Below are 13,752 nucleotides of genomic sequence, written 5' to 3' on the forward strand. Positions count from 1 at the left end.
TTGTACATGTTCTAGCTTTAGATTGCATTCAGACTATAAAAGGATAGTTTCAAATTGTTCATTTCATTGGGAAATATGTTTACATATTCATTATAGGCATCACTTTGCCAGTATCTGGAATACAGCCAGTTTGGAATAAAGTAACTGCTTAAGAACATAATGAAAATTAAATGACTTGGATCCTCCATATTTAAAAGATCATTTCTGCTATTAGGTTCCATAGCAATCTATAAGATATGTTTTAAGCATGCACTTGATTATTACATCTGTGTGCATCATACTAAAATGTCCCACCCTTTACCAATCATTCTCCTGATGCTTGTCCAAAATCCTAGCATCTACCCATCCTTTGCTTTGTGAATGACCATCTTTGAACCTACATGCAAAACTGCAACTGTGCAAGTGTAGTATTTTTCTATCAAACCCCGCCCCAAGATTTTGCTGATATAGGTGGCCCTCATCAAACGCATTCCTGACACCTGCAGGTTTGCGTATCCGTAGTAAGATATATGCGTGATATACATACTTTTTTTAAAAGTAGGAATTCACCTATCTGTGGTTTCAGGGTGACCTCCAAGGTCATTTCTGGCCACCAGTTTGCTAAACAGAGATATTTTGTGGCTCTTTTGTAAATAACAACAACAACAACAAATTGAAAGGCTGTGGCGGAAGAAGACCAAAATAACCTCAGTAGTAATTCGCACCCTAGGTGCAATTCCAAAGCACCTTGAAGAGCACCTCAACACCATAAGGGCCACAGAAATCACCATCAGCCAATTACAAAAAGCAGCTTTACTGGGAACAGCCTATATTTTGCAACGATATCCATAACAACAACAACTATATTGATAATAAAATTCAGCCATCCCAGGTCCTTGGGAAGGATTCGATGTCTGGATAAAACAAACCAGTCAATAACACCTGTCTGACTGTGTAAACAAGAAATAAATAATAATAATAACAACAGAATAATAATTTACAGAATAATAATAATTTTTATTTTTTATTTTTTTTTATTTTTGCATTTATATACCGCCTTTCGTTAAAAAGATAACCCCTTTCGTTAAAAAGATAATTCTGCCTTTTAAAAAATTTATTTACAGAAAATCAGTGGAATTGGTAGTTTGGAGGCATTGCTGGACAGCTGGAGACCTGCACAGCATGGTACAGCACTTTATTTCTATTATTTCTGCCTTTTTCCACCTCCAGGAACATAATCCCCAATTTCCATTGTCTCAAGGTTTGTTATCAGCAGATTCATTATCCATCGAAATTGACGGGAACAGAACTCCCGCAGATAAAGACAGCCACCTCTAATGAAAACACTGTGCACTGAATTCCAGCTTGTCAGTTTCAATGGCACCTGTCCCACCTCTTCAGCATCACAATCCAAAAGTCTTTCTGGTTTTGCGATTTAAATTTTTTGGTGGCAATGTTGAATTTTTCCTTTTGCAACTGGTGCATATGTATAATGTATATATGTATAATGCAGCATTTTTACAGAATAATATTTCTGTGAAGATCAATACAAATATAACAAAATAAAAAAAGCAAAAAAGTATTATTGGAAACAACCCATAAAAAGGTGTTGGAAACTAAAGTTAAAATACAGATTCTGTGTTTTTCAAGAACACCAATAAACTGTTAGCAGATATTCCCTTACCTCATTCCCTGTTGACATTACTGCAACGACTGGGAACTTGTTAACTTCAACTTCTGTTACTCCAACAGTTGCTAGAAGACCAATTTCTGATGGACCCATGTGAGTTCCCTTGGCCAGCACACATTCACCTCTTTTAATGTCATGTCCTATAGGTCTAAAAATGCATGTGCACACACACACACACACACATACACACAACAAAATATAATTAACATGGATTCAAGGTAGCTGACCAGTTTCCATTAGTTAACAAATTTCCGATAAAATTACAATAGGGATTTATGCTAGACAAATATTAAACTCACTGATATTTTTTATTTTTAAATGCTATATGCATTTATGATGTTAAATAATTCACTGACCTGATATCTTGGCCTGGTCGAGCCTGCACTAGAATGCGCACCTCAAGTTCTTCAGTGCCCTGTATTTGAAGAAACAAGATCATTTCAGATCTGTTAACACAAACAATGCTAAATAGCTATTATTTCTCATGAACCTGTATTGTGTGTAAATGTTGCAAGTTATGTTGCAACAATATCTGATCATAGCAGATCTAAGGTCATTTGATCCAAACATACCCTACAGTTTCAAAAATCTGTTCAGGAGAATATGAAAATCCTGCTGTGTCCTCAAGTCTACTGTATTGGAGAAAAATGATTACTTTCCCATTGTGGTGTATCCTTCGTATTTTTTTGGAGGAGGGATATTTGTTAAAAACTCAGCAGAGTAATATAAGTAATGATTAGAAAATGAAGGGTTGGAGTAATGAGATTCAATCTCATAAGTGCTTTCATCTCAGCTCAGTAATTATGAAAAATTACAGAGAAGGTAGAGAGAGTAAGTGTCTGTGTGTGTGTGTGTGTGTGTGTGTGTGTGTGTGTGTGTGAGAGAGAGAGAGAGAGAGAGAGAGTTTTCATCTCTCTTTCCCTAACTACAAACTAGTAAAAGGGCTGTCAACCAATTAATTTATTTAAAATCTTATTCTGATGTTTAACTGATTTATTAACTAATGTCAACATATTTGCACATTTCAGAATTTCAAGAAAGGTGACGTTCCAAGGATCCTGAAGGAGCAAGACAAGTTTATCTTGTGTGTCAATCAAGATGGTTTAATTACCATCTTGGAAAGAGACTTATGTAATATAGGACAGTAAGTTTGAAAGGAACAGCAGTTAACAGCTGTACAACTCGAGGACCCTCCTGTATGCCTTAGGTTTTCCCCTAATATTATCTTCTCCTTCTCCCTTCAGCTCCCATCATCCTCTCCTTAAACCCACTCAAGACAAAAACCTAAGGGCCTAAAGATGATACAAATTCAGTTTAGGCAAAGCAATTATACACATTATGAAACTGCACAAACTTTGTTTCAAATACAAACAGTATTTCCTGAATATGAACATCCACGCTTCTAGTATTATTGACTGCATAGTGATTCCCTGGAGCCATAGTATAATAAGCAGAGGCAACAAGTCATTTTTAGTTGTCACTTACGTCATCGGATTCCCTGATGAGTTCTGTGTCTTCCACTTGTACCACAGCATCAGCACCACAGGGTATTGGAGCACCAGTTGTAACTCTCATTACCTGACCAGGCATCACAGTCTGAGTCGGCTGAAAATATCAGAGAATGTCAATTCATTTTTTAAAAAGAGCATGAAACCCTGAGAGACCCTAGACACCACAGAAAAAGGTTTTTGTTTTGGTTTTTTTACAAAAAATCATTGCAACACAGACATCTTACTTTTTATGTTTATTCACATGCTGGACAAAGTGAATGGAATCAATGGCAAGACAGCAAGATCACATTTGTGTGATGTTATGGTTAGAATGCTGGACTAGGACCGGGGAGACCTGGGTTCAAATCCCCATTCAGCCATGATACTTGCTGGGTGACTCTGGGCCAGTCACTTGTCTCTCAGCCTAACCTACTTCACAGGGTTGTTGTGAGGAGAAACTTAAGTATGTAGTACACTGCTCTGGGCTCCTTGGAGGAAGAACGGGATTTAAATGTAATAAATAAATAAATTTGTCCTCCACATCCTGCTGCTGGATCTGTCTCACTGATGCACAATGGACATAATGTGTAATTGATGTATGACCATGGAATCCAACACACATATACCTCAATGCATGCTTTATTTGACAAAATTAGGGGAGGGATAAGAAAGATTGTGTGTAATCAGGCCTAAGTGCATTGCACTTTTTGTCTAAATGTTCATCAGTTACATGTTATGACCAACACAGTAAGCATGGCAGGCTGGAGATGTGGCTACCCACTGCTGCTTCACAACATGCTATTCGACACACTTTGTCCAATGCGTAAGCAGGCTTAACTGGCATTCACATGAGATTTTTGCCTATGCAACAAAACATTAACTCTCTGAATTTATAGTTTAATTCAGGGCATTATTGATTGAAAACATTACTCTTAGAACAATGGAAGAAGCAAACTTAAGCAAATCTGGCTTTTTTAAAAAAAGCACTACCAGTTGCTTGTTCAGTTCAATCTTTGTTAAAATCTAATCATTCTTCTAGTTTTCCTAAGTAGCCTACAATCTTTTTTTAGAAACAGAATACTGGAATATTAAGATGAAGGAGCTTCTGTCGGTATAATATATCTAAAGACTAATAAGAATATGTCAGATTCTGTAATTGGGTTTCTCTGAGGTCTCTGTACAAGACACTAATTTATTTTTGTATTTATCAACAACCCAATGAGCATGCATTGTTTTTATATGTAAGGACTTGCATGCATAGGATTTTAAAAAATCTAGCAGAAGCTCACTGAACCATTTACAAATACAAACAGTCAGAAAAAATAACCATGCCATTTTCCTACATACTGATCGCAGTATTAAGGATCTTATGAACACTTAATTCATTTGCTCAAGAGTTAATGGAAGTTTTCAAGATCGCTGTATTCTCCAAAATATGGCATCACAAAAGACCTGATCACCATGTTAGGGCATCTGATACAGTTTAAAAGTTGTCATCACTGTCTATTGAAGCATTTCAAATCATTGGTTTATCCCATTGCCCCACTTTTAAAAAATCCTAATCATTTACATCTTGTCATATGATCGTCTTCATGACAAACGAAGAAAAAAATCTAATTTGAAAAAAGAAAAATATACTGTACTCACTTGCTCACCAGCTTGGGATTCCCCAATGATGAAACGATCCCCAGGTCCATCAGCAGCTGTAAAATAATATAGCAACATGATTATTAAAAATGATAGACGAACCAGGCATTAATAGGACCATTTCTATAATCCTTAACTTAAATACTTATGAAACAGCAAGTAGCTTCCAGATTAAATGTGCAAGTATAACAGTGCTCAGGACACCCATTTTCCTACTCTGTCTTGCTTCCTTTAGCCCCCTGAGTACCCAAAGAAGCTGTTCCCAAGATTCAAAGGTCCCTTGGCAGTTGTGTCGGATGTAGCTGTAGGAGGAGGAAGAATTTCTGAACAATGAGCAGAGACACAGTTCATTTTGCTTTGCAGGAATTCCTCCTTCCTCCTGCAATCGTGTGTGTGTGTGTGTGTGTGTGTGTGTTTTGTGTGTAACACACTTTGTGTTGTGTGTGTAACACACTTGTGTGTTGTGTGTTGTGTGTGTAACACACTTTGTAACACACACAGAGCATATCAATTCGGATTTGACTTCCTTAAATCATAACATAATTATACTATGCAATGTAGTATACCAAAATATTATACAGATGCACTATTCGTCTTGGTTCATGTAACAGAAATTCTTATCGCATGCCCGCCCCCCCTGCCCCCCGCACTTGTACAATTTCTTAGAACACTCCTTACATATTTTGTTTACTCAGACTTTGGCACTATGGCTTGTATCAAGGAACCGTGAGTCCAAGAAATCTTGCAGAAGGCAATGTCCTCTACACCTGTCTGCAGCAGCCACCCTTCACACCTCTCCTGAGTGTTGTGGTACTCTCCATAATGGGGTGGGATGAGGCACAGGAGGCTGGAGAGGGGAACTTCTGAAAACTGGACAGAAGCACCTTATGTAAGGAGGGGGAAGGAAAATTCACTTCTGCAAGCTTCCATGTGCTTGTGGTTCCTTGGATTCAACTTTATGAATTTAATAGATTTAACAAAACAAAGAGAGTTTATCATGTTGTTCCACAGATGCTGATAGAATAATACAGAAAATTAAGAAAACTTCCCTTTTTATTATTGACCCATCATTTTATACCATGACTTTTAAAAAATGTGTCTGGAAGGAAAACACACACTATGTTCTACTTCTGCTTTTGAAAATAAATTCCTATGACCCATAAAATATTAATATTTTTTTATTAAAAAAATTAAAGCACTAGTATCCAGCCCTCAAGGAAACAAATCTGCCTACCTCTTAGGTGTGTTGTACATCTCTTATTCTCTGATCTCTGGGAACACAGATAACGTTTAATAGGAGTTCATCTGCTCTTCTGCTCATTCCTCACCTACCACCATCACAGAAGGTTACTTTGTAACTAGTTATGATATATCTAATGGAATTATTGCATCAATGGGATAAATTAACAGCAGAATATTAATAATTAATAGTTTAGTTCCATGCTATGAAATATATATTAAACAATAGATCTGGATTTAAGCATATGATCCCAATACTAAATTATATTTTGAAGCTCCATATTTCTGTGTCCCATATATCATAGCCTACACTTACATAGCCACACAAAGGCAAGCACCTTCACTTTTTTTACTAAACCCACATTTGAAGTATTTCCTCCTGACTTAAGTCATAATACAGAGGTGAATGCAGGAAGCACTTGCATTTGGACTTAAATTTATCTGAGATTCCTTCTCAATCAATCAAGCAATCAATCAATTCTTTATTACGGTTAGAGACCAGCATAAAATTGATACAGGTTAAAAATTACATGTTATGTGGTATTGTTATGATTCCTTCTCAGAATTTTATCCTTTGACACAACAACTGTCTAAAAGGAAATACAGGGGGAAATGCCATATGTACACCAGTGGCAATTTTGCTTTAAACAGCCATCACTCAGAAAAATCCAAACTTTTGAGAAGCTTAAGAATCACTGTTGCAATTTTCCCTCTGGTTTTCCTTTAAAGAAACTTTGTGCCCAATTCTGAAACTGTTATTTATGTTCAGGGAACTTTAACAAGCACATTGGCAGTCTTTTGGGTGGGGAGGACCTGCTGGAAGGAAATCTTTTCATAAAAATTCAGGAGTGCGCGCAGGTATTATCTGCCCACTCCTCTTGATCACAGTATCAAGATCATGGCTAGAGAGGACAAATTCATTCTGTTCCCCAAGCTGAGCAAGTTATCAGTAATTAAAATTTCCCTTACATGGGATTTTCTCTGCAAGAGAAGAGGGATCAACTACCATTTTGAAAACAGAATGGAATTTTTAAAGCAATCCAGCATATGAAGATAGATGGGTACTCTCTCCATGTAGAGACAGAACTGGACAGCTGCACTACAGAAGTCATTCTAGTTTGACTGCTACTCTATAGGAGATATATATATATTAGGCATACTTGTCGCTAATCCCATGCGTTAATCCCATGTGTGGCAGCTCTCATGAGAGTTTTCAAGCAGCTGCTGGATAGCGGCAGAGACGGGCAGATGGTGGCCAGTGGGTGGCGAGGGAAAGAGGTGGCCAGGCAGGCCGGCAGGCAGTGAGGGAAAGCGGCGGCCAGGCTGGCTGGCAGTCGATGAGGAAAATGCCAGCGGTTGGTCGGTGAGAGAAAGTGGATGAGCGGGGGATGGACTGGGGCTGAAGATGAAATGAAGATGCGGGAGAGAGACAGGGAGAACTAGGGGAGCAGATACTCTGCACCAGATTAGCTAGTAGATCAGCTAGTACTTAGTAGGAAGCAATCAATGTAAAAGAGAGCAGTAATTCTGCTATGTGTATTTAGGTCCTTGTTGACCATGCAGCATTTAGCATATCATAGGCACTAAAAAAATGTTAAATGGTCACAGGCAATGTAAGCATTTGGAACTGCTCACATAAATAAACAACATTTTAATTTCATTTAGAGTATTCAGAATGGAATCATTAAGAGCGGGGTGTGAAGACACTATTTGTCTTCTGGTAAATGAACTGCTGAGTATGTAATATAGCTAAGAAAAAAAATATCATTGGCTAGTGCCACGGGTCGCTTTCATATACCATAACATAGTCAGCTTCCCTGCTAATATGGGGAAAAAACTGAGTAATTTAATGTGCCATGTCTTTGTCGTGGCACATAGTATAAGATGCAGCCATGCTGGAAACTTTTGGAAGCCCTCCATTTCCCCTTATATTCAAAAAAGGGGCAAATATCTGCTTCATAAATCTGCATAGAGTGGGATGTAATGCAATTTTCCAGTTTACAATTGGCACAAAAATAAGCATGGAGCTGTGGTCTCAGTTTTGCTATTAGATGCTGGAATGAACTCCAGCCTAAAAAGTGTGCCATACGCTGCATAGGGGTGTGCACGGAACCACGGAGCTGCAGACCGGCACTGGGGTGGGGGGTACCTTTAAGGGCGGGGGGGGTTTACTTACCCCTCCCGCAGCCTCCCCCCCTCCGGCGTGCGTATTCTCATTAGTAATCAGGGCGGCAGGATACCTCCCTGCCTCCCCTTTCCCCGCTTGGCTGCAAAAGGCTTCAAGAAGCCTTTTGCGTGTGTGCACGTCGCACGCGCGCTTCACGTCTCCGTGACGTGTGCGTGCACATCGCAGAGACATGAAGCATGCGCAACGTGCACACGCGCAAAAGGCTTCTTGAAGCCTTTTGCAGCCAAGAGGGGAAAGGGGCAGGGAAAGCAGCACATCGAGCAGCATTTGTGAGAGTCAAGGTATAGCCCTGGACATTTTTTTGCACCTTGACGTCCTGCCTGTTAATGCTAGGAGAACAAAACCAGTAGCAGAAGGACCACAGTATAGGACAATATCTTCGCTATTTTTTAGGTGGAGACCACTTTGGCAAAAAAACTTTCAATATGAGAGCCATTCCCACTGTACTGATCTCTGAGCATTACTGAACTTTTGTCAGTGCTGGGAGGGCCTTGTAAGAAATGAAGCCCTCTTTTAAAAGTTCTAGGAGGAAAGCATCAGGAAAGCAAAGTGCTTTCTTGCACTTTGTGTGTGCCTTCCAAGGTGGTGCAGGGGCTTAAGAGGGCTCAGTTTTAGGGATGTGCACAGAACTGGTGATGGCCAGTTCGACGGCGGGTGTGTGCGTTTACCTTTAAGAAACAGGGAACATGCTCTTACCCCCCCCCGGCATTTCCCCCACCGGCGCTGTGTTTAAAAATGGTCCCACAGGACAGCAGCATACCTCTTTGCCGCCCCGGTGCGTGTCGGACAGGAAGTGCCCAGTGTGCATGTGATGTGCATGCATACATGCACTGGGTGCTTCCGGTCCGACACGCACTGGGGTGGCAAAGAGGTATGCTGCCGCCCCATGGGACTATTTTTAAACAGAGCCGGTGGGGGAAATGTGGCATGCAGGGGGTGGGGAGAGCACCCTGCCGGCTCCTTAAAGATAACCCTTTAGGAAGTAGACAAACTGCTTTGGACTGTGCATCCTACAACCTGTTCTCTTGACCCTTGCCCAACGTGGCTTATCTCATCTGATAATCATTTTATTTATTTATTTATTTATTTATTTATTTATTTATTTATTTTATTTATTCATTCATTCTATTTCTATTTCCCAAAAATGGGACCAGGGTGGTTTACATGAGAAATAATAAATAAATTATTTATTATTTATTATTATTTATTCGATTTCTATACCACCCTTCCAAAAATGGCTCAGGGTGGTTTACACAGAGAAATAATAAATAAATAAATAAGATGGCTCCCTGTCCCCAAAGGGCTCACAATCTAAAAAGAAACACAAGATAGACGCCAGCAACAGTCACTGGAGGTACTGTGCTGGGGGTGGATAGGGCCAGTTACTCTCCCCCTGCTAAATAAAGACAATCACCACGTTAAAAGGTGCCTCTTTGCCAAGTTAGCAGAGAAATATTATCAGAGAGGGTCTGGCTAATATTACAAATGCTTCTCTGAGGGAGGGCAGGGTGCCTCCTTGTCCTAAGGAGGCTATTATTAGACTACTTTTGAAGAAAGCTACGCTGGATTCCTCAGAATTAGCTAATTACAGACCTGTTTTTAATATTCCATGGTTGGGAAAGGTGGTTGAGCAGGTGGTGGCCTCTCAGCTCCAGGCAGTTTTGGATGATGCAGATTATCTAGACCCATTTCAAACTGGCTTTCGTTTAGGCTATGGGGTTGAGACTGCCTTGGTCGGCCTGATGGATGATCTCCAACTGACTATCAACACAGGGAGTGTTACTCTGCTGATTCTTTTGGATCTCTTGGCAGCTTTCAATACCATCGACCATGGTATCCTTCTGGACTGTCTGAAGGAGGTGGGATTGGGTGGCACTGTTTTACAGTGGTTCCGCTCCTACCTCTCTGACAGATTTCAGATGGTGTCACATGGAGACTGTTGTTCCGCTAAGTGAGAACTGAAGTGTGGAGTCCCACAAGGCTCGATACTGTCTCCAATGCTTTTTAGCATCTACATGAAACTGCTGAGAATGATCATCAGGAGGTTTGGTGCTGGATGTTATCAATATGCTGATGATACCCAGATTTACTTCTCTCTGCCGACCTCATCAGGAAATGGCATATCTTCCCTAAATGCCTGCCTGGAGGCAGTAATGGGCTGGATGAGGGATAACAAACTGAAGTTGAATCCAAATAAGGATTCAATCCAAATAATGGAGGTACTGGCTGTGAGGGGACAGGACCCAAGAGATGGTTTAGATCTGCCTGTTCTGGATGGGGTTACACTCCCCCTGAAAGATCAGGTATGCAGTTTGGGAGTGTTCCTGGACCCAAAGCTCTCCCTGGTTTCTCAGGTTGAGGCAACAACTAGGAGTGCTTTTTATCAGCTTTGGCTGATACTACAGCTATGTCCATTTTTAGAGCTGAATGACCTTAAAACAGTGGTCATTCTGTAATGACCACCGTAACAGCCAGTAATATGCTAGTAACCTCCAGGCTTGACTACTGTAATGTGCTCTACATGGGGCTGCCTTTGTATGTAGTCTGGAAACTACAATTGGTACACAATGCGCAGCCAGATTGGTCTCTGGGACAACAAGAAGGGTCCACATAACACCAGTTCTAAAAGAACTCCACTGGCTGCCAATATGTTTTCTGGTGAAATACAAAGTGCTGGTTATAAAGTTCTTAATGGCTTGGGTCCAGGTTATTTGAGAGAGCGTCTCCTTTGTCATAATGCCTGCCACCTGTTACAATCTTCTGGAGAGGTCTGGTTACAGTTGCCACCGGCTTGTTTGGTGATAAACCACGACTGGGCTGTCTCTGTGGCTGCCCCAGGGCTGTGGAATTAGCTTCCTGCTGAAATAAGAGCATCTCCTTCTCTGTTTGTTTTCATGAAGAACCTCAAGACTCTCTTGTTTTCTAATTTAATTAGAATTAATTTTAATAATTTAAAAAACTTGTTTTAATAATTGTTTTCTATTGTTTTTATTGTCATGTATTTTAATTTGTGACTTTTAAATATTTTAAATTTTGTACACCACCTAGAGAGATACATATCAGGCGGTATAAAGATATGATGAATGAATAAATACATAAATAAATCACACACCCTCGCCGGTCAAAATGGCCGAACTGCCGGACCTTTGTGCATATCCCTACTCAGTTCCCCTTAAAGGAGTCATGCCCTGGGCTCTGGATAAAGTGCAGCACTGCACAGTGGGAATAGCCGTCTCTGCATGGTGCTGGGGGACTGTGCAGAGGATTCACCTTTCACCAGTGCTTCACACAGACCCAATAAGCAATTAGTCAGGGAACCATATTTAGGGTTGATGAGGGCCAACACTGGCCCCTGGGCCTTACAATGAACACTGTACTAGGATATCAAAATATGAGTTTACAGTTTCATACTTGCATTATATTAAGCATCATTCTATATTACATCATGTGCACGATCACTGCCGGGTTAAAAGGCTTCCCCTTGGCCCGCTGCTATTTCCGGGGGGGGGGGGGGGGTCCAGGGGGAACCAGCAAGCTGGGCGGGGGGAGGAGCAGCCATGGCAAGCGCAGCAGCCACACTCGTGCTGTGTGGCACTCTGGGATGCGGGAGGGGGAAGTCCTCCCTCTTTCTGTCCCTACTGTTGCTGCACTGCTGCTTGTATGGGCTCGCTGCTCAGAGAAGCGGAGGGTGACCACTGCTCATCTATCAGGGAAGGCAGGTGAGCTCTGTCTTCTCAACAGCCCTTAGCAATTGATATAAGTGAGGAAAAGAAGGTCTGTTCTATTTTTATGTATCTCCGTCATGTATAGATATGCACTGGCATCAAAATAGTAGGAGCAGAATATGTGCACCTTCACTTTGGGTGCTAAATCATAAAACTCTCAAACAGCAGCAATGAAGGTAAGTTTCAAATATGCCCACTTTTCAAGAGTAATACATAAACATATAAAAGACTACCTGCGTTACTTTTTTGACTAGCTTGTATCAGTTTCATCAGGGCAAAGACCAATGTACCTGTCTCTGTCCTTTGGACACCATTAAGCCTGCTCTGCCATATAGCATTTATAAGCAAGCTATAAAGCTGAACTGTCAATAAAATCCACTTCAAGGTCAAATACACAAGTGTTTACCTCTGACGGCATAGCCATCTTTTACTGAAGCTGGGAATGGTGGTAGGTTGTCTTTTGCATAAACATCTTGGGCAAGGACTCTGCCCATTCCATCTAGAGAGATAGAGAGAATATGCATGTTGTTAGCAAACCCAAAGTAAGCAAGAATTACTGTAGAAATATTCCCAAAGATCAAACACATATGTGGATGATACTTCTTCTAAAAGGTTCTATCAGGTTTTGAATTCTATTAAAATAAATTAGGAAATAATGAGAGGAATTCCGCCTAAAAGAGAGGGAAAAGGCAAGATTCAGACAGGAGGCAATTTACATTAAGACTAAATGTTTAACATCCAGAGCAAGAGCAGACAATTGATGGAGCAAATACACTGACCTCTTGTTTATTAAAATCTGAGCTGGGGAGGAATTTTTTCATCTCATATTTTTCTTGCACTGCAGGAGAGCACAACAGAATTGCCAAGTTCGATTCTGAACTATATAGAATAAAGCTTGGTGGCATCATTAACCAGGACTCTCTTATACTGTCTATAGGCCAGGGCTGGGCAAACTATTGTTGCACTTCAACTCCCATCACCCCCAGCCACAATATCTGGAGGGCCAAGTTTGCCCAGCTCTGCCACAGGCCCTAAGCATACCTCAAGGTCATCTTCTCAAAATATCTTTTGTTGTCCTGCCCATCTCACTTTTTTTCTTTTTGTTCACATTCTGAGCCTTTTCAAAAAGAACCTACTAAATCACTAGACTGTTACTCAAGAAACTTCTCGCCAGTGGCGCACCTAGGTCCAAAATCAGCCCCAACCTAGAGGGCTTCGGGGGGCCCCCCGCCACAAGGCCCCCCCTTTAATTTCCCCCCAAATAAAAGATACCTCGCCCCACCGCTGCGCCTGCCTCCTGGGGGAGAGGGGATCCAAATGATCTGGGTAGCCTCACCAGAGCCCTGCTGCTGTGCCGCTGCTGCCCTATTCCCGCTGCTGCTCCGCCGTGTTGCTATTTCCCATCTTCACTGCCAGGGAGCGGGGGATGAGCTGAGCGGAGCAGGCCACCCCCCAGGTGGCGACAGACTTCTCTCCACTCCCCGGCTGGCACACGGGCTTGTAGTTTGAGTATGGAGAGTGTCATGTGCCATGACGTCACAGTACACAGCACTCTCCATTCTCAAACTGCACAGGTGCGCGAGCTGGAGAGAAACCCACATGCTGACCAGGGAGTGGGGAGAAGCCTGCACGCAAGCCATCTGCTCCTTCCACTATATTTTTAAAAGAGCTAGTTATTCCTAGCTGCCTTGAAACTATGTGCATTAACGTGGGGCATGGGGACAATTATATTAAATTAATTCACCCTCCATCTTGCTTATAAAATAAGCAAAACAGAACAGTTAAGAATGCCTT

General features: G+C 41.2%; 1 protein-coding gene across 37 annotated transcripts in view; it reads right to left on the reverse strand.

Moving 5' to 3' along the window:
- Positions 1-13,752, reverse strand: part of GPHN (gephyrin) — a 556,374-nt gene that overhangs the window by 58,828 nt on the left and 483,794 nt on the right. For all 37 annotated transcript variants that reach the window (XM_053285016.1, XM_053285048.1, XM_053285057.1 and 34 more), the window contains 5 exons: positions 12,365-12,457; positions 4,807-4,862; positions 3,155-3,274; positions 2,026-2,084; positions 1,664-1,817 (listed from right to left, as the gene is read on the reverse strand). In XM_053285016.1, coding sequence (XP_053140991.1) covers positions 1,664-1,817; positions 2,026-2,084; positions 3,155-3,274; positions 4,807-4,862; positions 12,365-12,457 — 482 coding nt within the window. The remainder of the gene's footprint in view (positions 1-1,663; positions 1,818-2,025; positions 2,085-3,154; positions 3,275-4,806; positions 4,863-12,364; positions 12,458-13,752) is intronic.

The sequence above is a fragment of the Hemicordylus capensis genome, chromosome 1, assembly GCF_027244095.1.
Source record: "Hemicordylus capensis ecotype Gifberg chromosome 1, rHemCap1.1.pri, whole genome shotgun sequence".
In the NCBI taxonomy this organism is placed as follows: domain Eukaryota; kingdom Metazoa; phylum Chordata; class Lepidosauria; order Squamata; family Cordylidae; genus Hemicordylus; species Hemicordylus capensis.